Raw genomic sequence first — 25,244 nt, forward strand, 5'->3', positions numbered from 1 at the left:
GTCCGCCGAGGCCTCGCTCACCGCCGCCGCTCCCTCCTTCCCCGCAGGCGCGCCGAGACCATGTCGGCGGAGACCGCGAGCGGCCCCACCGAGGACCAGGTGCAGATCCTGGAGTACAACTTCAACAAGGTCAACAAGCACCCGGACCCCACCACGCTGTGCCTCATCGCGGCCGAGGCCGGCCTTTCCGAGGAGGAGACGCAGGTGAGCCCGCCCGGGCCGGNCCCCCTCGCGCCCGCCTCCCGCCTGCGATCGTCCGCCGCTCCTGCCCGCGCCCGGGGAGCCCAGACCCCGCTGCGCTCCGCCGCGGCATCCCAGCTTCCCGGCTCCCGGGGCGCCCTGCCCGCCCTCCAGCCCCAGCTCCCCCGGGAACCGTTCAGAAACCTCACGATCACCCTGCCTTACTCTCCCCGCAGCCCGGGGGAAAGGCGCTCTTCTCCCTCCAGGCTGGGAACGGTGTCCCTGGTCCGCTCTCGCCGCGCTCCCCGCTCCTCCCCGCGCTCAACTTTTCCCCTAGGCTGTGAGCGCAACCTTTGGAAGAGGTGCCTGGTGCGCTCTCTGAGCCCAGAGCCCTCAAATCTATTCTCGGCCAGAGTCTCAGAGCGGGAAGGGACCTTCGCGATCAGCTCTGTAAATTCAGTCTCGCTTTGGCAACCGAGGAACCTGAGGCCAAGAGGGAGAGAACTGCCCAGACGTCAAGGGTCTTTAAGCTTGCTCTTTCCACCATGTCACGCTGCAGCTTCCCCTTAGCTGCGGAGCTAACATTGTATATAGCGAGGGAGATTTCACAGTTTAAAAAATTCCAGTCTTTTTTTTTTTTTTTTTTAATGGAGTCTTTCAACAAGGTAAGCATCTGACATTACGACTGAAGGGAGTGGAAGCAGATGTCCCCTTAAGTGCATTGATTGATCTATCTATTTTTAAAAGCACCTAGTTATTCGGAAAATTGTTTAGGGTAGATAGAGAATGCAACACTGCCCATGATTATTAACCTCCAGGTGCGACGTTGGCTCCTTCAGCTAACTGTTTTTTAAAACCCTGTCCAGAGTTCATCTGACTTCTATTTTCCCTTTGGTCATGGAAAGACAATTAGTTATGCATGATGATAATACTGCTTGGAACCGCTCTAGCATCTCTCCCACGGGAGCCCAAAGCACTTCCACACTCTGGGTCTCAGCTCTAAAGCAAAGACTTTCTCATTCTTCCCATTTTATAGACCAGAGCATCAGGTACTTTTACCTTTCCTCATCTTAAACCATACTCAGGTGAGGCTTAAATGCTTGTAAAGATTGCTCCAGTATATCCTTGAACTAAGACCCTGGACCCCAAGTCTAAAATGATTTTTACTAATTAAGCCAGATGGGCTTCGGAGAATTTGCCCATAGTAAATCCTCTCATTCCTAAGTCAGATAGAAAGTCAAGCATATCTGTTTTTAGCAAAGGGAACAGCTGTCAGAGTAACCAGAATTTACCGGAAGGTGACTTACTGTAACCCAAGTCCAACAGTTCATGTTTCTTGGAACCCCCTGGGGAGGCAGCCTGCTGCAGCTTTATCATTTAAAATCCCACACTATATTTAGAAAAGAGGAGTGATCATAGAGATAAGAACTCATCTCTTAAAAACAAGGCTGCGGATTTATTGTGGGCACACTACCAACTAGGAGTCTGAGCTCTTCTCAGCCTCTGATTCTCCCACAGTAAATCACCCTTACCTGTAAGACAGAATAATTATGTTGCCCTTTGTGATGACTGATACTTGCCAGGTATTGTCCCAGGCATCCTCCAAGTATTAAATCATTGGTCACAACAGTACTATACGGTAGGTAGTATTAGCCCAGTTGGACATATAAGAGAACCAAGGCACAGAGAGGTTAAGGAACTGGCCCAAGGCCATAACTAGGAAGTAACAGAGCTAGGATTTGAACTGTGGCAGTCTGGGTCACAATCCAGACTCCTGACTACTTTGTTATCCTTACAGAGAGAGAGAGAGTGGAAACAACTTGCGGGGGTATGGGGAGCTGAAAATTCAATTTATATTGTATTTCTTCCGGAGGGGGAAAATCCATGCATTACGTGAACATCTTATGTTCAATCTTTTCTTGAGATTCACCCTATATGAAAGAACTGAAATGAAACTAGGTGAGGGGCAGGAAGAAAGAAAGGGCACCTGATTCTGTGATTGACATCAACCAATTCAGACTTGTGATGGCAGGTTCACCTGTCCCCGTGGGCAGCCTTTCTCCATTGCCCCTATTCTGCCCTCTGCAGATGAACAAATGGTAGATGTAACCCTGACATGAGTGGGTGTGAGGTGAGTCACCTCAGAGCAGGGCCTCTGGCTTCCTTTTCCTGCCATTGGGGCCAACACCTTCTTCCTCCCTGAGGCTGTCACAGCTCTGCTTGCCCCCCTGCCTTCCTGTGTAGACCCGCAAGGAAGCATCTGAGACCCCAGAGCTCAGGGGGAGGTAAAATTTAGCCAGTTAGGGGAAGAGGCTTCCTCAGGGTGTCTGCCCTCTGTCACTCCTTCCTTGGATGGGTCTCATTTTCCAACTTCCCATCCTTTCCACCCAAACTCTTTTCCAGCTCACCCCACCCCTATGTGCACTGGTTGCTAAGAATGGTTTCTTCTTTAATCTTCTCAAACAACATTTATATTTTTAAAAATATCTTGTGGAGATATAATGCCCAATGGTAAATTCTCAGGTATATATAAAATTATTTTTATTTCTAGCTTTGCAGGGACTCTTTAAATAACTCCATGAAGGCCATGGTCTACAGGGCCTATACATAAGCTGTGTCTGGTATTAGCACATCCCCTATTTCTATTCTTTATCTGTGTTGCCCTTTTCTACAGGGAAAGATTACCAAAGCCAAAAAAAACCTTATTTCTTATGCCCGATCCCTCACCTGTATCACTACCCACATCCAGAATTGGAATCGTATTCTTCAATTTCCTAGAACAAGTACTACTTTAGTAGAAGACAAAGAAGCATGAGATACTCCTGTGAGATCATTAACTAGAGCTGATTCACATCACTGATACTTTGGCAGGGGCAAGAGGGACTAGAACTTTGAAACATTCTCTGGGGGCTCTGATGACCTCTGTATAACTGTCCCACCCTATGTTCTCTGCTATGGGGGGATAGCAGGAATGGGGGGTGAGGTGATAGGTGCTCTAATATTTAACTTTTTAAGTTGCATTTGCTGGGATCCTAGAATGGGTTTTTCTCATGACAGTAATAAGTTATCTCCTAAATTTAAATTAGATAAACCTTACAGAATCACATCCCCTGTGCCTTCTATTATTTTGAAGTCAGTGTTAGAAGGGGCTGGGAAAGCTCTTCTATCAGGCCCTTGGGAGGTTGGGAAGATCTGCCATTTTCTATTATCACTGATTCAAGCCAGTGTAGCTGGCGTTGGTTCTTAGAGAGGTTTCCAGTATTTTTATCTCCTCTTAATGCCCTGGGACTATTCCCAGAACTCTGGTTTTGGTGTTGGACGTTCTATCAGTGGAATAAACACCTCTAAAGGTCTCCCCCTGAAAAGAATAAAATGTTAGTTCCTAGAGAAAAGGACAGGAACAATGTTATTTTGCCTCAACCCCTCCCCATCACAGTGTCTAATTATCATGTGTTCACTCAGAGTAAATAAATCTCCATCAATGGGGTGAGGTAATGAGGGCATGCATTTATAAGCCAGTGAGGGATGAATGTCTTTCCCAGGGGATGACTGAAACAAGGAAGAGAAGCATAAAGCCAGGTGGAAAATTAGTATTGATGCAAATGAGACACGATAAGATTCAGCTCTTGAGGGGAAGAGAAGCAAGCAAGGTGTTTAGTGGTTTTGTTGGACAGCAGCTGGCTTGCTAAATTATAATAAACATACTTGATTTAAAATATAAAATCTTAGGAAAGCATTAAACTTTTCTTGAACCTCATCCCATCCCCCAGCACGAGAGTTCACTTTGTTAGGTATTTGGATGCCAACTCTATGGTTGACAAATGTGGTCCTTGCTGAAGTTATTTTTGGTAACTGTACATTAATATTCATTACTAGTATAAAGGTATGGGTGGCTCTTGTGAATGAGGCCAGCTCAATCATTTCATCTTAAATGAATCCTGATAGAAAATGAAACTTTCCTCCTCCAAGTTTTAATTAGTCAGTCTTAAAAACTTGGCCATTTATTCAGCCCTAGTAACTGGAAATCCTATTGAATCAGACCTTGTAGCCTCAAAACCCCCACAGAGCTACCTCATTAGTGAAACTAGAGCCATGCTGCTCTCACATCAGATCCCAGAGTTAACTAAATGCACGCAGATTACAGAAAATGCACCTACTGTTAGCAGTAGAATTTTGGTTAAAGCCATCTAAGCTACATGAACTCTCTTCTCCTTAAGGTTAGTGATCTCCAGGAACGGAATATGGCACCTAGAGAGCAGCCTCTAAAGAGAAGCCTCCCCTACAGGTAGTCTGCGGCTCCTGGCTTTAGATGACTTGTCCCTGCTGCCACCCTAGAGTACAAAGTATAAGACAACTGATTTTGACAGCCCTGCAAGGCAATTCAGTATAAACTCTGTTGTACAGTTAGGGCGAGTTCTAAGTATGGCTCCATGCTCTTGAGCCAGCTTAGCCTTGGTGCAGAGCCCTAAATGGTTCTGTGGCCCCCCTCCCTTCTAGCTCCACAGGCCTTGACACCTAGAAGCACTCCTTCTGCAGTTCTCACCCTTTCTTCTGATCTTGGGCTTATGCTGAACTGCCTTCGGTTCCCTAAATCTCTGCAGAGATGAAACCTTCCCCAGCATGACCCTAGAGCTCACCCCGTTTGTCCTGAGGTTGAGTCTGCATCTGGCCATACTAAGTCTGAGCCCTCTGGATGTTTCTTGTCACACCATCTCCATCAACACATCACAGGTCTGGTGTCCATCCCACAGCTGTGTTCTTTCTGCTTCTTTTCTGTGCCTTCATGTGCTAACCTCTAGAATAGGTGAATTTTAAAAACTCCAGAAGGGACAGTAAAAACCCTCTAAGCTTACCTCTCTAGTTGAGTTGACTGCCATTGTTTTTAAGGGGCTTCCTCAAGTTCTCATAGCCAACTGATCACTATACACCTTCCTATTGGTAGGACTCAGGACTACAGAGCCCCCAGTGGTCACCTGCCCAAGCAACTTGCCTGTTTATACCAGCGCAACATGAAAATATCATCATTCTCAGTGTATGCCCTGATGTGTGAAAGGCTGGGAAACAGGAGAATAAAGCCTGGCGGTCTAACTTCCCACAGGGCCCTGTGACTCATCCTCTCCCATGAGGATCAGTGCATGCTGCTTCTGTTTCCTCACTAGTTCCTCTTCAACATTGTTTTTTCAGAAATCCCAGTTTCCTCTTGGCCAACCTGATCCATACCCTAGCCTATTCCCTACCCTTATCTCCTCTTATCTCCTATTCTCCTCTTTGCAAAACCCTTAACCCCTCAGGAGCATAATAAAAGGCAGCCCCACAACATATAAAAGTGTTTTAGCCCTCACATGGTACCAGAAGCATCCCATCTGGGGCCTTTCCTAAATCCATGGTCTCTTGTGTGAGATGAGAATATCTGAGTCACACAGAACTAGAAGATTCTTAGTAAGCTGGAAGGCCCACTCTACTCTCACTGCTTATCAGCCCTGCAACAAGAAAGTTTGGGCTAGCCTAGTCCATGGATCCCCAAGAAGGACTGCCCTTAGGTTGCCCGGTACTCTGCTTTCCATTCATTTTACTTAACAAGTACTTACTAAGCACCTCTAATGACCAAGGCCCTGGATGAGATCACCACACATGGTTGAGATGTAGCAGCTATAGAGAATTATAGGGGCATCAAGGAGATGCTTCGATTTCTTTCTTTCAAGAAACACCAATTAATCTCTGTTAAGCCCTTGTGCTTGGGCCTCAGGATGCAATCAAAGATGTAAGATGAATACAGTCTCTGCTTTCATGGACCTTCTAGAAAGAAATGTATACTGGAAACAAGTGAATAAACATGGTAATTCCAGATATTAAAACTTCTCTGGAGGTAACAAAGTATTAAAATAGAGAATAAAGAGATGGGTGAAGAACCTATTTTAGATCAGGTGGTTAGAGAAGGCTTTATTGAGCAGGTTCTATTTAAGCGGAGACCAGAGAGTGAGAGGGAGATCATCAGATAAAGAATGAAGATAGAACATGCTAAGCATAGGAAATAGCATGTGCAAACATCCCAAAGCAGAGAAGGCAAGTGTCACAATGAGAAAAACCATCCCCATGGACACATTCCTTGTTCTTCCTTTCCAGCTGGACCACAGAAGCTACCTTTGAGAAATGGAAGGGATGTTTCACTTTTTTAGTATGTGACAGGTAATTTTACACATTTTCCTCCTCCAGAAATGGTTTAAGCAGCGCCTGGCTCAGTGGCGGCGGTCAGAAGGCCTACCCTCAGAGTGCAGATCCGTGACAGACTAAGGAGATGGTGGACTCCCCTCCATGAAGACCATCCGCTGTTTCTCTCCTCAGCTTAACCAAGCTTTTTGGTTTTTCAGTGTAGTGCTGTTTGTTCCATTGTTAGCTGTCCTGCTATTTAACACAATGTTGTATTTTTTTAATGTACATAACTAGAAAAGAAAATAACAATAGGAAGCTATATGTAGCTTCTGTGTAAAGCAGTGTCTTGGCTGGAAAGTGGTGGGGCTTGCATTTCCCTTCGGGTCCTGATGACAGATGTGTGAAAACCATGTAAATTTGCTTCTGACCATCACCTCGCAGTACCAATTTATTTTTGCCATCTATTTCAGAGTAGGCAAGGCCTCTGTTGAAAAGATAATATGATCAAGGAGGGGGAGCATTTCCTTCCGATTCCACTTTCCTAAGTGATTTTCCTTATGTTGCACTTAATACATTGAGATTGAGTGAGAATACAGAGGGAGATTTGAGTCACTTGGATTTCATAAAGCACTTCCTTGGATTATAGCTGCATTAACTTGGAAAGAACCCAGTTAGGCTGGACGACAGAGACTCCACCTGGCAGAAGATCAAGTAACTATGAAAAAAAAAAAGCCACAAAAATCTTGAATTTTCTTTATTTAAATGCATTTGTTAAATGTATTTTAGTAAACAAAACAAACTACTTTTTGTCTCTGAAATGATATTCTAAATAAAAGCCTTTTTGTTGAAAATGCACTGAGTCCTCTGCAGATTTTTAACCAAATAATAAACATGTCAAAGAGAAACAGAATAGCTCCAACACAGGAGCAGACTGAGAAAAGAGCTGTCATTTTCTAAGTCCTTGCTGGTCAAAGTGTGGCCCAGGCCTGGCATCATCAGCTTTAGCTGCAGGCTTCTGAGGAATGCAGAATCTCAGACTTCGATTCAGACCTACTGAATCTGGATCTGCACTTTGTTAACAGAGTCCCCAAGTGGTGTATATGCACACGTAGGTGTGAGCAGCACATTCTCTCGCAGACCCTCCAGGCAATTTACCTCCGTTTTCTATTACAGCACATTAAATATCTAAATAGTCTATCAGTTAAGAGTGTATTTGATTGCATGGACCAGTAACTCAATTACAATGGATTAACCAAATAGCCTTTTTTGTTTATTTAATTGATTGTCGGATTGTTTTTATATGGGACAGCAGCAGGTAAGTGGCTCCCTGATGTTGTCAAGGACCTATGGTTATTCTGTCTTCCTTCTTTGTCATCTATAATGTGTAGCTTTTGTGTTCATGGATACCAGATGGGTGCTTGGCCATTGTGTCTGCATTTCAAGCAAAAAAACCAGGAAGAGGGGCAAATGCCAGCTAAGTCTCTGCCCTTTACAAAAGGTTTCCTGGAGGCCCCCACTTTGCAACTTTCACCTACATCTCATTGGCCAGAATTGAGTCACATGGCCACATGTAACTGCAAAGGAGGCTGGGAAAATGAACATTTTTAACTGGGCATATTGCTGCCTTGAGCAAAATCAGGGTTCTACTGTTTAGAAAGAAGGGGAGGATGGATATTGGAAAGGCCACTGGCAGTGTCTGCCAACCCAGCCTGGAATGACAGTAGTCTGCACTTCTGAACTCTTACCCACAAGGCAGGCACAATTTTTCTAAATCTTTAAAATACAGAGCTCAGAATAAGAAACACTAACAGTCATTCAGAATACAAACGTTTACAAGATCCCATTAAACGTCATTGGCAAGCTTCCTCTCCCTTTACCTTAAAACATTTCTTCTATAAACAACACACAGCGACCCAGGGTCTGAAAGAACAGCCTCATCTGGCATGCTCCCTGCAACCTAATTAGTGGTGCCCTGAGCATCTCTCAGCACCATGGCTGGATGCTGACATCAGTTTCTGGAAAGAAAGAAGGGAGTAGGTGGAGACGAGGTAGGAATGTGTGCACATAATAAATACCTGCATAGAGAGAACATTCTTTACTTTCATAGACACTGACTAACAGAGAAGAAAAAAATGACTCTGGGCAAAGCAGATGCAGAGCACAGTGATTTAGCCATGTCAGGCCCTGAAAGAGACACTAAACCAGGTCTAAGACCCACGTCAGAAGTCTTTCTAGCACACCAGAGACATGATTCAAGAACAATCTACCCAGGACAAGAGGAGTTAACCAGCTGTGCAGAGAGTGTGCCTTGGTACCAGGAAGCACCATTTGTGATAGAAGGATCACTTCCTGTGTTCACCAGGCCAAGAGTCAAGAGTCCTTGAATGGCACATGGGAGAAAATTCCATGTCCTTTTAATTAATTAACTAGTTTGTTTAAACAAGTGCCAAATTTATTTTCTATTCATTTTTTGCATTTGAATGCTTAATGCTATCCTTAATGCTATCCTTGGCTCGAAAGTCTTTGCCGTAGTCCTGAACTACCACACAACTACAATCAACCATTTCCTGGTTTTCCCTCTCCAACAGTTTTACAGAGGCCTTACCCATTCTCTTAGTTTTGTGTTGTCATCAACCTTAACTAGGTGGATTTGGTGTTCAGCACAAAGGGCCTCCACCAACTTGACATCCACTGGCTCATCACAGTTGGATGCAAGCACACAAAGATGGGCTTGGTGCTTGTCTAAGGCTTTGACAGCTTGCAAATTCCCTGTGCTAGGCCATCATAGATGAGGCTAGTCTTGGGCACTTCTGGTAAAGCAGTATCAACCTCCATCACACCACCAGCGGCAATGCCTTCCTTGCCCCTGGTGGTGGGGAAGAGGCAGAGGCGAATCTTGAATGTACTGGAGCCTCTGCTTGGGCTTTTGTCAGCAGTGACAGGGAAACTCAGTGCCCTTTTAAATATGGATTTATTAACAATACTAACCTTCTTGAGTTTACTCTTTCTTTCTTTTTTTGGGGGGGGGGTTTACTCTTTCAAGTGTAATACAAGGATGGCAACACTCTGCTTCAAAAAAAGCACTTTGTAAATAATAATAATAATTACTATTGCTACAAAGTGCTAATAAGAATGGGGTAAGGATCATTTTGACGCCTGAGAGAAATCTTAGTGAGAACCCAGAGCTGTATGTTTAATAATCAGGAGTCTCCTCTGGGACACCCAGGGCCACACACTGAAGTGGTAACACCTACCTCAGACTAAGAAAAACTGCAGAACCCCTATTTCTTCACCTTGTGTTCCAGTTGTGCTACTGCATATAGTGTTGACTGCTTAGACCAGTTAATTACTCCAAGCACCTTTCTCTTTTGCCACCTTTCTCTAGTGAGAATGTAGAAGTTGGAAAACTGAAATACTCATTGTTCCATCCTCACTTGGAGCTGTGGTGGTCATGTGACAGGGTCTGGCCAATGAGGCTTGGGATGAAGATTTGGATTGGGTTGGGAAGGTGGGAGGCTTTTGGGAAAAGTTCTGCATTTCTTGGTAAAGAGTAAAGGAGCAGCAGGCTCTGTTTTTCCTTGTTTGCCTTGAATCAGTTTCATTTGTTAATTGTGGAACTAGAGATAAGCAAAAAACCAGAAACATATAATAAAACCAACAAAATCGCTTCTTGGCCTTTTGGCTAAGATCAAGTATAATAAAACCAACAAAATCCATAAAATTTACCCATGATCCCTCTACCCTCAGGTAACCTCTTACTAACTTCAATATTATGATATATTGAGGGGAGACATGTTTTTAACGTGTTAAAAAAATTTTTTTTGTTTATTTATTTTGAGAAAGAGCATGAGAAGGGAGGGGCAGAGAGAGAGAGAGAGAGAGAGAGAATCTTAAGCTGGCTCCTCACTCACAGTGCAGAGCCTGACACCGGGTTTGAACTCACAAACCATGAGATCATGACCTGAGCCAAAATCAAGAGTTGGATGCTTAACCAACTGATCCACCTCAGCACCCCATGTCTTAGATGTTTTATACCAGAAGTTCCCAGGGCCCTCTCCTTGTGTGTGATTAATTTGCTGGAATAGTCCATAGAACTCAGGAAACCAGTTTACTCACTAGATATCCAGTCTATTATAAAGAATATAGCTTAGGAACAGCCAGACGGAGGATATAGTGGGGAGGGGTGCTGAGCTTCCATGCCCATTCTGGGCACACTATACTTCCCAGCACCTCCACATGGTCACCAGTCCTGAAGTTCTGTAAATCCTGTACTTTGGGGATTTTAGGGAGGCTTCATTAAGTAGGCACAACTGATTAAATCTTCTACCTTCAGGAAAGCTCTATTACACAAAACGGCCTTGCATTGGTGATCCTTCAGGGAATGAGGAAAGAACTGCTTGAGCCATGTTTGTGGCACACAGTGGACTGAAGAAACATTTGTTTCTATCTGCTTTCTTTTTCTTGAACCCCCTTACATGTGGGGGAACTCCTCCTACTTCATATGGTCCTGGTAGAGCAGTGATAGCACCACAGAATCCCCACTCTACTCAGAATTAGACATGTGATTTTAGGGAGGCCAAAAACACTGGCTGGCCAATCACAATGCCATATCCCTGTGCACACTGGGACCCAAACAAGGTATGGGCTCTTGATCTTATGTGGGCCAAAGTCCTTCACCAGAGTTTTCCCAATTGGACCTGGAAGGGCAGTTCTCTATTATGCTCTTGTACCGAGAGCTATGAGGATAGAGGCCTGGCCTTGCAAGCAGCCGTCTACCCAACCACATGAGAAGGGCACTCTGTAGTGGAAGAGAATGAAGCCAGGCAGAGATGGGAGTTTCAAAGAGGAGGAGAGAGAGAGGTCAGGTCCTGATGCCCTGGTTTCCCACTCTTCCCTTGGGCTACCCAGTCTTCCTGGCTCTGTGAACTAATGAATTCTCTTCTTGCAGCGTATGTGTCATTTACAGCAAAAAGAATCCTGACTAATACCAGAGTGAAGAAAGGAAGAGAGGAATGCATGGAAGGAGGAATATCAGCTACTAGAATGATTAAGAATCCAGGAGAAGGAAACCAGAGTAAAAAACTAACCAGGACTATATAGGCCAATAAACCTTGAAAATAATTGGGCAGAGTATCAGGTTTTTCTCAGTTGATGGGGACTTGAGGAAAAAAAATAGTTTTGCACATTAAAGGGCAAGAAGACAAGTAAATAATTTACGGACATCAGGACATACCTTTTTGAAGTAAGTGTATGTATGTTGGATAGGAATTTGTCACCTTCATGGCTTCATGGGGACATTTTGCTACTCTCTCTTAACCCTTGCTATCGCCACATAGAAATTTTGCTCCACATATTCCATTGTTCACTAAAAGGTCATTTTAAAACCTGCCAATTGTTTCAAATGTGTCTCTGCCCAAATTCAATGCCAAAGTATCTAGTCATAACAATGGCAATAAGAAAAATAATTTGAAACTTCACATTCTTTTCCCATGATGGAAGTACTGAGAGGTAGTGAAGTGGACACAAGTCAGGCAAGGATCAGGGACATCAGCCACTGCTTATGTTGGCAAGGCAGCAGAATAAGATTTGGGGTTTTATAAAGCCTGGTGCTATGTTGTTGTGCTCTACATAAACAATTATAAATTTTTTAATGTTTATTTATTTTTGAGAGAGAGAGACTCAGAGCTTGAGAGGGAGTAGGGCAGAGAAAGAGGGAGACACAGAATCCAAAGCAGGCTCCAGGCTCTGAGCTGTCAGCACAGAGCCCAACATGGGGCTCGAACTCATGAGCCGTGAGATCATGACCTGAGCTGAAGTTGGACATTTAACCGACTGAGCCACCCAGGTGTCTTCTACATAAACAATTAAAGGCATGAAGAAGTAGAGGCTTTTAGAGACCTTCTCCCTTTTCCTTCACCATCATTTGTATGCTTACAAATATTTAAGTGCTGCCACACTGGAAATGTGCTCCTATGAATATAAATTTCAGTGTGGGGCCCCTGAATGGCTCAGTCAGTTAAGCATCCAACTCTTGATTTCAGCTCAGGTCATAGTCTCACAGTTTGTGGCTTTTTATCAGAGTTTACCACTTTAACTTAGAAAAACATGAGAAACATTAGATTTGAATCTCAATTTATGTAACTCCTTCAACTACTTACATATAATGGCAAAATGACTCCTAGTTCATATGACTCATTCTTGGAGTTCCAGTTTAGCAATGCAGAAGGATTAGCAATGCAGATGGAAGCTCCCTCTCCCCACTCTTTTCTTTAAAAGTTTTTGATACAGGAATTTGACATTGTCTGGGAGTGAAGAAGGCAAATTTCTGGGGATAGTGACCCTAAGGATAAGAATCCTCTGGAGCATAGGAACTATGATCCAGAAGCCTAGAATCTTTTTTAGGATATAGAATGTATATTCATATATGAGAAGGCAAGTGTACATGTATATTTGTGTGGCTAGGAGAGAGTCGAGAGAATTCTGTGTGTCCCTTTTGCCCTTCTCCTCTTCTTCCTATAGTTTTATCTAAAGAGAAGGCTTCCCAGCTAAAGATGAACTTTTCTCACCTCTCTTATAGTTGGTTTTTTTAGCCACCTCCAAGAGGAGGCAGATTAGATTGCCTCTAACAATCTGCCACCTGGTATTTACTCCTTTGCACAGTCCGTTTCCACTTTGTAACAGTGTTGGTCTGTATGATGATGTGTCGCTTCTGAGATTAGGTTAAAACACACTGCAGCTTCTCTCTGTCTCTGTCTGTCTTTGGGATTATTTGCTCTGGGGGAAGCCAGCTGCCATGTGGAGCAGCCCTACAGAGAGGCCCATGTGGCAAGCAAATAAGGCCTCGTGACAACAGCCAGTGAGGACAGAGGGCTGCCAACAGCTTGTGCGTGAGCTTGGAAGTGTATCCACCAGTCCCTGTCGAGCCTTCAGATAACAGCAGCCCTTAAAATATAACCACCCAGCTAAACTGCCCTTGAAAAACGTTTTTTGTTCTAATCTGCTAATCTTTGGGATCATTGGTTTTACAGCAATAGATAGCTAAAACACTAGGTATGCCCAAGGAAGTGATATGTGCTATTTCTGGATCCTGCCTCTAAAAAGAATATGTGCACCTCCCACTTCCCCTGAACTAGAATCTCACTACAGTAATGAGCTGTCTCAGATTGTGTAGATGGCAGCAGCGCCTTACAGCTGGGAAGGGAACAAAACAAAAGGAGTCCGAGTCTCTGCATTATTCAAAAATACCTGGTCCAGCAGCATTAACAACCAACCTCCAGTCTCAGTGGCTTGAAAGCAATGCTTTATTTCTCACTCCCACAAATCTGCTACGGCTCTGAGAAATTTTTCAGGATGGCTGTCCTTCATATTAAGAATGCTTTTGGGGCACCTGGGTGGCTTAGTCGGTTGAGCGTCCGACTTTTGCTTAGGTCATGATCTTGCCCTTCGTGGGTTCAAGCTCCGCGTCAGGCTCTGTGCTGACTGCCAGCTCAGAGCCTGGAGCCTGTTTCAGAGTCTGTATCTCCCTCCCTCTCTGACCCTCCCCTGCTCACGCTGTCTCTCTCTCTCTCTCTCTCTCCTAGAAATTTAAAAAAAAAAAAAAAAAGAATGCTTCCATGTAAACTTCAGTGACAGGGAAAACATGGGCAACTAAATGCTTCTGTGGCACACCCCACACTCACATTTCACTGACCACAGTAAGTTGCATGACACTGTCTAACCCTAAGGAGGCAGAGAAGTACAATCCTCCCTTATTTCCAGAGAAAGGAGACTGGGCATATTTTTTCAACAGAACAAAGATCTACCAAAGCATTTGACACCATCAAATAATCACATCAGCCCTGGACTCCCATCCAGGAAGGAGCCTAATCGAGAAATAAACTTTTGTTTGATTAAGTAGCAGTGTTTGGGGATCTCTTATTGTAGAGCCTAGGCAGAATCCTAAACAATAAAAGCATATAGCTATTTAAAAATGGATCTAGGACCTGCCTACATATTAACTGGTTCTAAAGCTATTGACAAGGAAAATGAAGGCACACAAATGGGTAGCCCTATCTGTTCTTCCAGATCTACTGTCCATCCTTTTCTACCCTATTCTGTGGCCAAAGGAGGGTGACATTTACCGATTGTCTCAGCCAAGTTCCTTTCCTTCTGACTACTGGTTAAGTTTAGCCAATGATAGTCACAGTAGGAAGATCAGGGGATAGGAGTGGAGTAATGTCAGGGTATTTTTGCCCTATCTATATCTATCCAGAGTCACAGTTTGACAGTGATTATGTTCTTCTGGCCAAGGCCACAGCTTCTGGCAGGAGGCTCTCTCCAAAACTATTAATCTCTCCAGTTTCCAACAATATCTCCCTCCCCTCGGCCGATTCTCAGCCTAGAAGCAGTAACTGTTATTAGCCTTAATGTTTCACTTGCTGGTTTCTCTTAATACTCTAACATCTTTGTAGAGCCCTTTCATTAATCATCGGCAATTACCTCTGTCATCTGTTCCTGCCAGTACCCCAACCAATACAATGCTTCTCTCTCAAATTATAGCTACTAGTCAAAACAACCAATGATATAAAAAATGGACAGACATGAAAGTCTCAAAAGGATGATGATCTTTTGGATCAATGACATAATAGTCAAAGCAAACAGGCATTAGCACCCAAATCTTTTTTTTTTTTTTTTACAAATAGTTTATTGTCAAGTTGGTTTCCACATAACACCCAGTGCTCATCCCCACAAGTGCCCTCCTCCNTCTACTGTTAGTTTCCTGAGGAACCTCCACACTGTTTTCCAGAGAGGCTGCACCAGTTTGCATTCCCACCAACAGTGTAGGAGGGCATTAGCACCCAACTCTTACAGTGCATGGGAAAGATAGCCCCTTTATTGGCATCATCAACATGGTGAAAAACCAAGTGGCATCTTAAATATTTGTGATTATCCCAAGTCATTCTAGCAAAAAGCTATGTGACATACATATTTGAAAATTAAAGCTTATCCCCAAATATCTCCATTATTCATTTCAAATATCACTGACTTACCAACTTAATTCCTTAGGTTGATTTCCACTGAGTTCAGCCAGGAAGCTCTGAATTAGAACATGGAATTTGCCAGGTTTCTATTTCAACAATATGCAGGGAGCCTCCAAAATCCCACAGGCCACAAAAAACACTGCTTGCAGCCCAACTCATTCCATGGTGAGGGAGGAAAAGAGAGAGAGACAGAATGAGACAGAGAGAAAGGAAGAAAGGGAGAGAGGAAGAGAAAGAGGGAGGGGAAAATAAAAGAAGGAAAAAAGAGAGGAAGGAAGGAAGGAAGGAAGGAAGGATAGGAGGAAGGGAGGGAGGGAGGGAGAGAAAGGAAAGAGACAAAGAAAGAAGACGAGAAGAAGGAAGTAAGAAATCTGACTGTTAAGTTCATCATCAGCAAATAAGGAGCTTCCTCTTCCAGATTAAAAAACCAACCCCTGCCCCCTAAAAAACCCTCTCATTTGGGAGTGCTCTCCAAAGGGCACAAAGGTAGGATACCTAGAATAAAATGTGGCTTTGCTTTCAAACACATCTACCTCCAATGGGGCACCTGCAGTGGCCAAAGGAGAAGCCAATAAGATCATGGAAGATGATTTTTATTCAGAAAGAAATCTGGGATAGAAATTCCTCTATGATTGAACAACATAGTTGTGAGGAAAATGAAAAATATCAGATTCTTCATCCATTTATTAACTATTTTCCAGGGCACCTGGGTGGTTCAGTTGGTTAAGCAACAAACTCTTGATTTCAGCTCAAGTCATGATCTCACAGTTCATGGGATGGAGCCCTATGTCAGGCTCTGTGCTGACAGTGAGGAGCCTGCCTGGGATTCTCTTTCTTCTCTCTCTCTCTCTCTCTGCCCCTCCCCACTTGGATGTGCATACGCTCTCAAAATAATAAAAAAAATTTCCGCGTTCTAATAAAAAATGATGCCAACAAAATCATATGTATTTGCTTAAATGCTTCTGGTTATAAGTGACTGAATATTAGCTGAAAGTGGTTTATCAGGCTTTCTATTGTCTCAAATACGTAGGTGATTCCAGGTTTGCTTAGTTCGATGCTGAACTAGGCCAGAGCTCTAGGTTATCCTCTCTGGAATCTTTTCTCCATCATCTCATGGTCCTAAGACACTGCTCTAGTTCCAGGCATCATGTCCCACATAATATCATCCAAAAGCAAGAAGGAAAAGCCCTGGTTTTCTCCTTAGACAACTCTCATTTTTCTTTATCAAAGAAGAAAGCCTTTTCCCAGAAGCCCCCTTTCCCCTCATTATCTAGAATTGGGCCACATGCTTCATGCACCCCATGCCTATAACTGGTGAAAACAGCACTTAGAACAGATTGACACATAGTCAGAGCTCATTAAATATTTGTTGAATGAATGAAAGGTGAATTGGATTACCTTGGTTGCCTTAGACTAATTACAGTCCGTCTCCGAGAGTCCATTTTCCTAGCTTGTTGCTTGATGGCTCAAGAAAATTGTCATTTTCTTATCAAGGAAGAGGGAACAAATGACTCTTGGGCAGTAAGCCAATAGCAAATGCCACATTCGGCTATTTCTTCTTAAAGCAGAGAATAAGGGCACCCAGGAAAGGGCTAATTATTTTTTAATGGTTACTTTGAAAAAAAAAAGTTTTTGGATTTAAACAAATCATTCATGCAAGGAGGTATCTCATTAGCAGACAAGTTACCATATTCTAAAGGGAAATTAATCTTCTATTTTTTTGCCCCACCTTAGGCATCAGTTCCTTCAGGATATTCTTTCTTGGCCCACCCAAACCGAGGCTAGGTCAGGTGTATTTCTTGTGTATTACCAACCACTCTTTTCCTCCTCATAGTACAGCACTTACCACACCAATTATACTTCCTGTTTATTCTTCACCCCTGCAGTAGCAGCTGTTATGGGTACAGCAAACTCCCTTTCCTTTCCTTTCTTTTGCACTCAGCTACATTTCCCGACCTCCTTTGCAGTAGGGCGTGGTTACTGACTCAGTCTGGTTGATACAATGAGGGCAAAGTGGTGTGAGTCACTTGCAGGCATGGCCATAAAAATTAGCCATGCCATCTCCTAGCTCTTTCCTTCCCTGGCTGGCTGAATGGAGAGGGCTCTGTGGGCACAGAGGAATGTGGAAAAAGCCTGGGACCAGGAATGGCTGCCTGGAGCGGAATACCTGTCCCCTTTCCAACCTGAATCAGACTGAGATGAAATGCTGAAGAGTATGGTTTTTTACTGTGCTAAAGCCACTGAGAATTAGGTGTTCGTGTGTGTGTGTGTGTGTGTGTGTGTGTTTGTATGTGTGTGTGTGTGTTACAGCACTAACCCTCCTCCCCCCCACCCGCAACTAATACAATTCGCCATAAGAATAAAAGCTTCTTTACAATAGAAGCCTCTGCCATATTGATTTTGTTTGTTTGTTTGGCTCAAGAGGTGGGATGAAGCGAAGCGGGAGGTGGGGGTAGGGGGAAAGAGGTGGAATGAAGTGGGCTGTGGTCCACAAGGAGGAGTCAGTGGAAGCGAGGCAGGTGGCTGAAGAGGGTCACTTGGCGGCAGAAGGGCCTCGAGGGGCTTTGGGGACAGAAGGTCAACCAGAGGTGGGAAGAGAAGGAAAGCTTTGTCGAGGTTTCAGCTAGCTGGGGTAAAGGGATGTTTGTCTCCCACTTTTTGGGTGGACTTCATATGCACTTTATATGCACTTTATTATTTTTTTATATGCACTTTATATGGGTATTCCTTGGCCTAGAATAGTGCCTATCATGTAATTGGCACTTAGTGTATCTTTAAATGAAATTAATATAATTCTTTCGACTTGTATCAAGGAGCTACTATGTGCCAAAATTGCTTTAACTTTGTAATGCTATCTTGGTAATTTTTTGTTATCTCCTCCTAGCTCAACATTGAACTAAAGGTAAATCTCTTTAAAAGGGGATGGGGTTACCTGAGGTGATTGTCCTCCTTGGTCACAAGAGACGGAAAGAAAAAGCTGCCTATCAACTTTTGAAACTGCATTACTGGGAAAAAGACACCCCCTACCCCCACCCTGGGAAAAAGTGAATGGTGATGGTGGAAGGTTTTCCTCAATTAAAAAAAAAAAAAGACTTTATTTATTTATTTATTTATTTAAAGAGTGTGAGCAGGGGAAGGGCAGAGGGTAAGAGAGAATCTTAAGAAGGCTCCATGCTTGGGGCGCCTGGGTGGCTTAGTCGGTTAGGCGTCCGACTTTCGCTTAGGTCATGATCTCGCGGTTNCCCTGAGCTCCATCCCATGACCTTGGGCTCATGACCTCCACCGAAATGAAGAGTCAGGTGCATAATCTTAACGGACTGAGCCTCCCAGGCATCCCTTATGTGTTATAAAGGACATTCAAAACATTTAAAGATCAAATGGACAGTGTCGACAAGATGCTCTAATGTAAAGTCAAATGAGAAGGGGATATTCTTGCTGCTACTCCCAGCACACATATGTGCTGGCATTGCTGAACCTCTAAACAGTATTTTTTAGTGGTTTTTGAAACACCAATGATATCAACTGGAGAATCTCTTTAAAAGTGTAAATTCTGTATTTTCAACCAGCTCTCCTGCTCAGTGAAAGAGGAGAAACATTGCCACCTACCCTGCTGTTTTCTTTCTTGTATTGTTGTTTTTCGCTATGTTAACTGGGAAAACTTTTAGCATCTCCCATTCCATTAAGTCCCTTTAACTAGCTAATGTCCATGCTAGGAAAAGACCCAAAAATAGCTACAGGGTTTCCTTCCTGCTGGCACTGGTTGGGGTGGGACAGTTACAGGCACCCCCTCTGGCCTCTGTTTATATTCTTTTTCTTTCATCCCTCAGCTGCAAAGCATTGCTAGTTCCCTGTCTTACAGGTCTTTGCAAATTTCATGCTGCCAGGAGTTTGGCTCAGGTAAGGTAGTTGCTGACTGCTTTTTCATCTCAAAAATGATCACTGGAATTCTCACTGTTGGTGAGAGTGAAAAATAATACAACCACTTCAGGAAAACCATCTGGTAGTGTCTACTAAAGTTAAACATATAAGTGACCTATCTTCCAGCTATTCTACTCCTAGGCACATCCTCAAGAAAAGTGAATGTTTTGTCCCCAAAAGGCATGTATAACAATGTTCACAGCAGCTTTATACATAATAGTCCCCAAACTAAAACAACTCAAATGTCCACTAACAGGACAATGGATAAGCCTTATGGTATATTTGTATCAGCAATATCAAAAGAACAAACTACAGATACACATAACAATATGCATAGCTCCCCAAAATATTACCCTTTGCAAAAGAAGCCATATGCAAACGAATACATGCTGTATAATCCCATTTATATAAAGTTCAAAAACAGGCAAAACTAACCTACAGTGATATAAATAAGAACAAGGCTACTTTTGAGTGAGGGGAGGGGACTATTGACCTGGAAGGGTTATGAGGGAATTTTTCTGGGAAGAGGGAAGCATTCTAAATATTGATCTGGCCCATGGTTTCACAGATTTATGTATATGTAAATCACTCAGCTATTTTCTTATGACGTGTGCATTCTACCTTATTTAATTCTAGAAAGATAGGGGGCTCCTGGGTGGCTCAGTTGGTTAAGCTTCCGACTTCGGCTCAGGTCATGATCTCACAGTTTGTGGGTTCGAGCCCCACGTCGGGCTCTGTGCTGACAATTCAGAGCCTGGAGACTGCTTTGGATTCTGTGTCCACCCCCGCACCCCTCCCCTGTTTAAGCTCTGTCTCTCTCTCTCAAAAATAAACAAACATTAAAAAAAAATAACCATTTGCCCACTCTATCTTCTTTCCAGTAACAGTAATCAGCAAAGAAAGCTGCCTGCCCTCAAGGACAGGTCTTCTTCCAAGTCAAGATGTTTCCTTAATCTCTTCTCTAATTCACTGCTATTTTCCTTTCTGTGGGTGACTCGGAATGTTCAGTACTTTAAAGAGGGCATATTTTATGGTTAACATTTTTTTCTCTCTCTGGGTTAGGTTGCTGTGATTTAACTGTGGGCAGAGAATCATTTTTCCACTTTGGAACAAAAGTTGGATTCTCTCCAAATGGTTGGCACTTTTGCCCTGAAAAATCTGGATTTTACAGTTTGTGAAGTTCTCAGCAAAAAATTCAGATGCAAGGAACTAGAAATGTGAATCCTTTTACACTGGGCCCATGCTCTCTCTTTTGTATTTTTTCTCTGACTGTAACACTCAGGTTTATTTAGCCAGCTTTAATCTTGCCTTCTGGAGCCCCAGCCTTTGGTATTGTAAATCCACCACTGCTAGCGGATCACCAAGTTCCTCTGGCACCACATTCACTCTGTTTGGCAAACCTATCTGGGCTCGTGTCCCAAATCACAGTGGTCCTGATTAAATCCACCAACAAAAGCATTAGTATTTTTTTTTCATTCACACCCAAAAGCTGTAGGCAATTTGTGAAAAAGATAGAAATCAGTGAAGAAATACAAATTAGAAAATTTAAAAGAACTATTTTAAAAAACTGATCAGCAATAGCTACTTCAGGCTATAAAGGCCAAGCCTGTGCTGTTCTAGCTGGTAACCCACTCTTTGGGGGTGACAGCAGTAAACATACAGGACCATCAGCCACTCGCAACAATAGCAATGAGAGGAAACTCTAGAAAGGAGACTAAGCAGAGACTGACAACTTCAGGGAACTTCTGGTAAGTAAGAACACAAAAAATTGCAGAGGCCTGTGGAGTGCAGGAAGGGTAGACAAAAAAGGGTAGGGGAGTGGGAAGTATAGATGTGTGGATCTGCTTCTTGAGAGCTATGGGAATCAGCTATCTTTTTTTTTTTTTAATTTTTAATGTTTGTTTATATTGGAGAGAGAGAGGGGGAGAGACAGAGAGAGACAAAGAGAGAGACAGAGAGAGAGACATAGAGAGCAGCAGAGTGGCAGAGAGAAAGGGAGACACAGAATCCAAAGCAGGCTCCAGGCTCTGAGCTTGTCACACCCCACAAACGGTCACTTTTTGAGTGAAGCCAACTTGCTAAGGAGTCATGATTCTCTAGGCTGCTGATTCTCCACCCTGGCTGCACACTGGAATTATTTGTGGAGTTTTGAAAAGTCCCAAGGCCTAGGTTCTACCCCAGAGATTCTGACTTAGTTGGTCTGGGGTGTGACCTGAGCATCTGGATGTTTTAAATCTCCCATTTGGTTTTAATATGCTGTTGAGGTTGAAAATCAGTTATCTATGTTCTAGACCTTAGTCCCAATACAACACTTAGCAGGCTACCAAACACTCAGTAAGTATTTCTTGCTGTAGGTCATAGTAATCTAGAAAAAGATTTTTTTATTGAGATATAATTTACATATAAAATTCACCACTTTAAAAGCATACAACTCAGTGGATCTTAGCAGATTCAGAGTTGAGCAACCAGCACTGAATTTATAGAATTTCAGAACATTCCATCACCTCAAAAACAGCCTCAGTATCTATTAACAGTCAGTTCTTATTCCCCCTTCCATCAGTGTTTCCCCCGGCAAACAGGAATCTATTTCCTGCCTTTATGGATTTACCTATACTAGTTGTTTCATCTAAATGGAATCATATAGCATGTGGCCTTGTCAGGCTTTTTTCACTCATCATAATGTTTTCAGAGTTCACCCATGTTGTAGCACATACTAGGACCTCATTTCTTTTTATGGCTGAATAATTTTCCATTGTATGGCTAACACACATTTTGTTTTTCCATTCATCAGGTGAGGGACATTTGCATTATTTGTACTTTTTGGCTACTATGAATAATATGGATATGAACGTTCAGATACAAGTGTTTTTGCACATGTATAGCTTCATTTTTCTTGGGTAATATGCCCAGGAGTAGCTTTGCTGTGTTGTGTGGTAAATCTATATTTAATTTTTTGAGGAACCACCGCAGTGGCTACACGATTTTACACTAGCAGTGTATGAGGATTCCAATTTTTCTAAATCCTTGCCAAAACTTGTTATTTTCCATTTTTTTTTTGTAAACATGATGTGAATGGAATTGTAGTTTTGAACTGCATTTTCCTAATGACTAATGCTGTCAAACACCTTTTCATGGACTTATTGGCCAGAAGTATACCTTCTATACAAATGTCTATTTAAAAAAAAAAATGACTATTTAAATCCTTTGCGTATTTTTATATGGGGTTGTCTTTCTTTTGTTGAATTGTAAGAACCCTTTATATATTCTGGATACTACACCCTATCACATATATGATTTGTAATTTTTTTCTCCCATTCTGTGGGTTGTCTTTTCACTTTTTTCATGCATAAAAGTCTTCATTTTGATAAGTCCACTTCACCCATCTTTTCTTTCACTGCTTGTGTATTTTGTGTCATATCTAGGCCATATGATTTTGATAGCAAATAAAATGGCCACTTCTTTCTCTTTAGCTCTTTTAGGCAGCATCTTAGATGGCTGCAATGATCCCTATCACCTGATGTTCATGCTGTGTGGAAACCCTTTCCCTTGACTGTGGACAGGACCCTATTACAAAAGTGAGGGGATGTCACTTTGAAGATTAGGTTACAAAAAGACTGTGACTTCTGTCTTGCTCTCTTTTGCTCACTCTTACTCACTCTGAGGGAGGCTGTGGCTATGTCATAAGCTGTCCTCTGGAGAAGCCCCCCACCAAAGGACTGAGGGGAGCCTCTAGCTAACAGCTGGGAAGGAGCTAAATCACCCACCTAAGCTGTACCCCGATTCCAGACTCCCAGAAATGGAGATGATAAATATTTATTTTAAGCCACGGAGTTTTGGGATAATTACATAGCAATAGATACCTCAGACAATGACTTTTTGCAAAGGCAAAATGAGGGAAATTACTAAGCTAAAGACATAGCAGCAAAGCACTCTTGCCTGTAACGTTAAAGTGAATGGAATTCAGCTGATTAGCCAAATATTCACTGAGCCATCATTGTACAAGTGTGTTATTTACTAAAGGGATTTCCAGCCAAATAGATATATGATACATATTTAATATACTGTATGATATGCATAATAGAATAATAAACCATATGTAACTAATTTTAGTTCAGTAGCACCTGTATCTCTGAAACACTCATTCAGAACATCTGAACCATATTCCCTCTTCCCTGCTTCCCCTTACTGACAGCTGTTTTCACTGCTTCAACCTGGTGTGAGGTTACGCAAGTATTTATAATATCTATTTAAGCAAGTCCAGGTTAAAGAAATAACTTAGTTATTTAAATAATATACACCACACATAAAGTGACCATACCACTCGCTTCCAGGGAAGTCATGATTTCAAATCTTTCTTATGGTCTGACTGTATCCTGTTTGGAGTTCAGAAAACTGGGCTACCACATGTATACCATGAGGTCAAACAGTAACCATTGGAATTTCTTACAGGTTTATATCATTCACTTCTATTCCAACTAAGTCATTCTATTTGCACCAACAACTGGGAACTGTGAAGGTTAATTAGTGAAACCTTTACCAATAATTTGAGATGCTATAATTAATAAATAAATCATAGACCATCTTCAAAGCCCAGAAAGTTCTAAAATAGGAGCAGCAACTTAAGAGGTTTGTGTATGGATTTAGCTGAGTTTAATAAAGATAATAAGAAACTTGTCTTACACTGTCTGAGGGAAAAGCCACAGCAGGGTCACATCTAACACAAATCCCAGATATATGGGTTGTTTTCCTTCGAGGAGCTGAGCTGTTGGCCAGAGGGAAGAGAAAAACCTTTGGCATTCCTGTTCTGGACAACTATCATTCCTTTCATCTTCTCTCATAAGGAATCCGCTATGTTGTCCAGTCCCAGTGCAAAATACTTATTCCAAAAAAGCACATGAGTGTCTGGTCTGGCAATGAGAAGGGGCCTTTCCTTTCACTTTCTGCTCATTTGCACTGTGCACTCTTTAGTGCTTGGAGTGGGGGGAGAGGTAGGCCGGGGGCAGGGGTGTGGGAGTGAAGAGCAATTAGAAAAGCAGAGACAAAGAATTTGAATCTTGAGTCAATTAATAAAATTAATCTATCTTTTCAGAGCCTGAGTTTTTTTTTCTTACAAATAGTTTACTGTCAAGTTGGTTTCCATATAACACCCAGTGCTCATCCCCACNGAGCCTGAGTTTTATTTGGGGACGTTAAAGAGCTTGGTAAGGTAGAACCCGATTCTGTAAATATGGACTAAATGCAGTTTTGTTTCAGCACAGGAAGCATTGACTGAGTGGCTGTGAGGTGGCAGACCACAAGGCTGCAAACTGGGGTGTAGGAATGAGTGACCCGGGACCTGCTCTGCCTGGGTAGATTGCTCAGCATCTAGACCCAGGATTGCAGCTGAGCTCCCAAGGGCCATGTACTCTAGCCTCGTACAGTACAACTTCCCCCCACCCCCGCCCCAGTCTGCATATACCTTCAGTACTGAACTCAGCTTCAGGATCAGACAGAAGCTCAGATAGGGTTTCAATAAGGGTCTTTGCCTTCCTTGCTTTTAAAAGGTGCAAAGTATATAATCTCACCCCAATGTGAGATGTCCCAGCAAGGTCTTCTTTGCTGCTTTACAGCTCATTTTGGGATCAGGGATCATCCCAGAACAACTTAAATGGGAACGGAGGGGGGAAGGTGATCAGTTAGTACCCAGTTCTCCGTTTTCAGCACACAAAACAAATATCTTCTTGTGATCCAGCTGTGGCAGTATGGACCCCTCTTTACAGGGGAAATGCCAGAGGAATAGAAGGTTTAGAATGAAAGGGTTATGGCCTTGACAAGATTTAAGGCTCCAAGGGACGATGGAGAACACCTTCAGTCCCTGCTGGTGGAAGCAGAAGAGAACTGGTGGAAGACTGGGCAGCTGCAGCCAAGAGCTTATTCTCCCTTCTTCATCAGCATGGCACTTCTAGTGGGGAGCCAGCCACCCAGTGCCCTGGGACT

At 43.0% G+C, this 25,244-nt stretch overlaps 1 protein-coding gene and 1 pseudogene across 1 annotated transcript in view; one reads left to right on the top strand and one right to left on the bottom strand.

Annotated features, from left to right (window-relative positions):
* Positions 1 to 7,185, top strand: part of HOPX (HOP homeobox) — a 30,136-nt gene extending 22,951 nt beyond the window's left edge. The window contains exons 2-3 of the mRNA XM_077757738.1: positions 48 to 204; positions 6,394 to 7,185. Of these exons, the coding sequence (XP_077613864.1) occupies positions 61 to 204; positions 6,394 to 6,471 (222 nt within the window). The 5' untranslated portion in view covers positions 48 to 60 and the 3' untranslated portion in view covers positions 6,472 to 7,185. The remainder of the gene's footprint in view (positions 1 to 47; positions 205 to 6,393) is intronic.
* A 1,604-nt stretch (positions 7,186 to 8,789) lies between these two features.
* On the bottom strand, positions 8,790 to 16,792 carry LOC144226349 (small ribosomal subunit protein eS12 pseudogene; annotated as a pseudogene).
* Positions 16,793 to 25,244: the final 8,452 nt, after the last annotated feature.

The sequence above is a fragment of the Crocuta crocuta genome, unplaced genomic scaffold (assembly GCF_008692635.1).
Source record: "Crocuta crocuta isolate KB4526 unplaced genomic scaffold, BGI_CrCroc_1.0 scaffold282, whole genome shotgun sequence".
In the NCBI taxonomy this organism is placed as follows: Eukaryota; Metazoa; Chordata; class Mammalia; order Carnivora; family Hyaenidae; genus Crocuta; species Crocuta crocuta.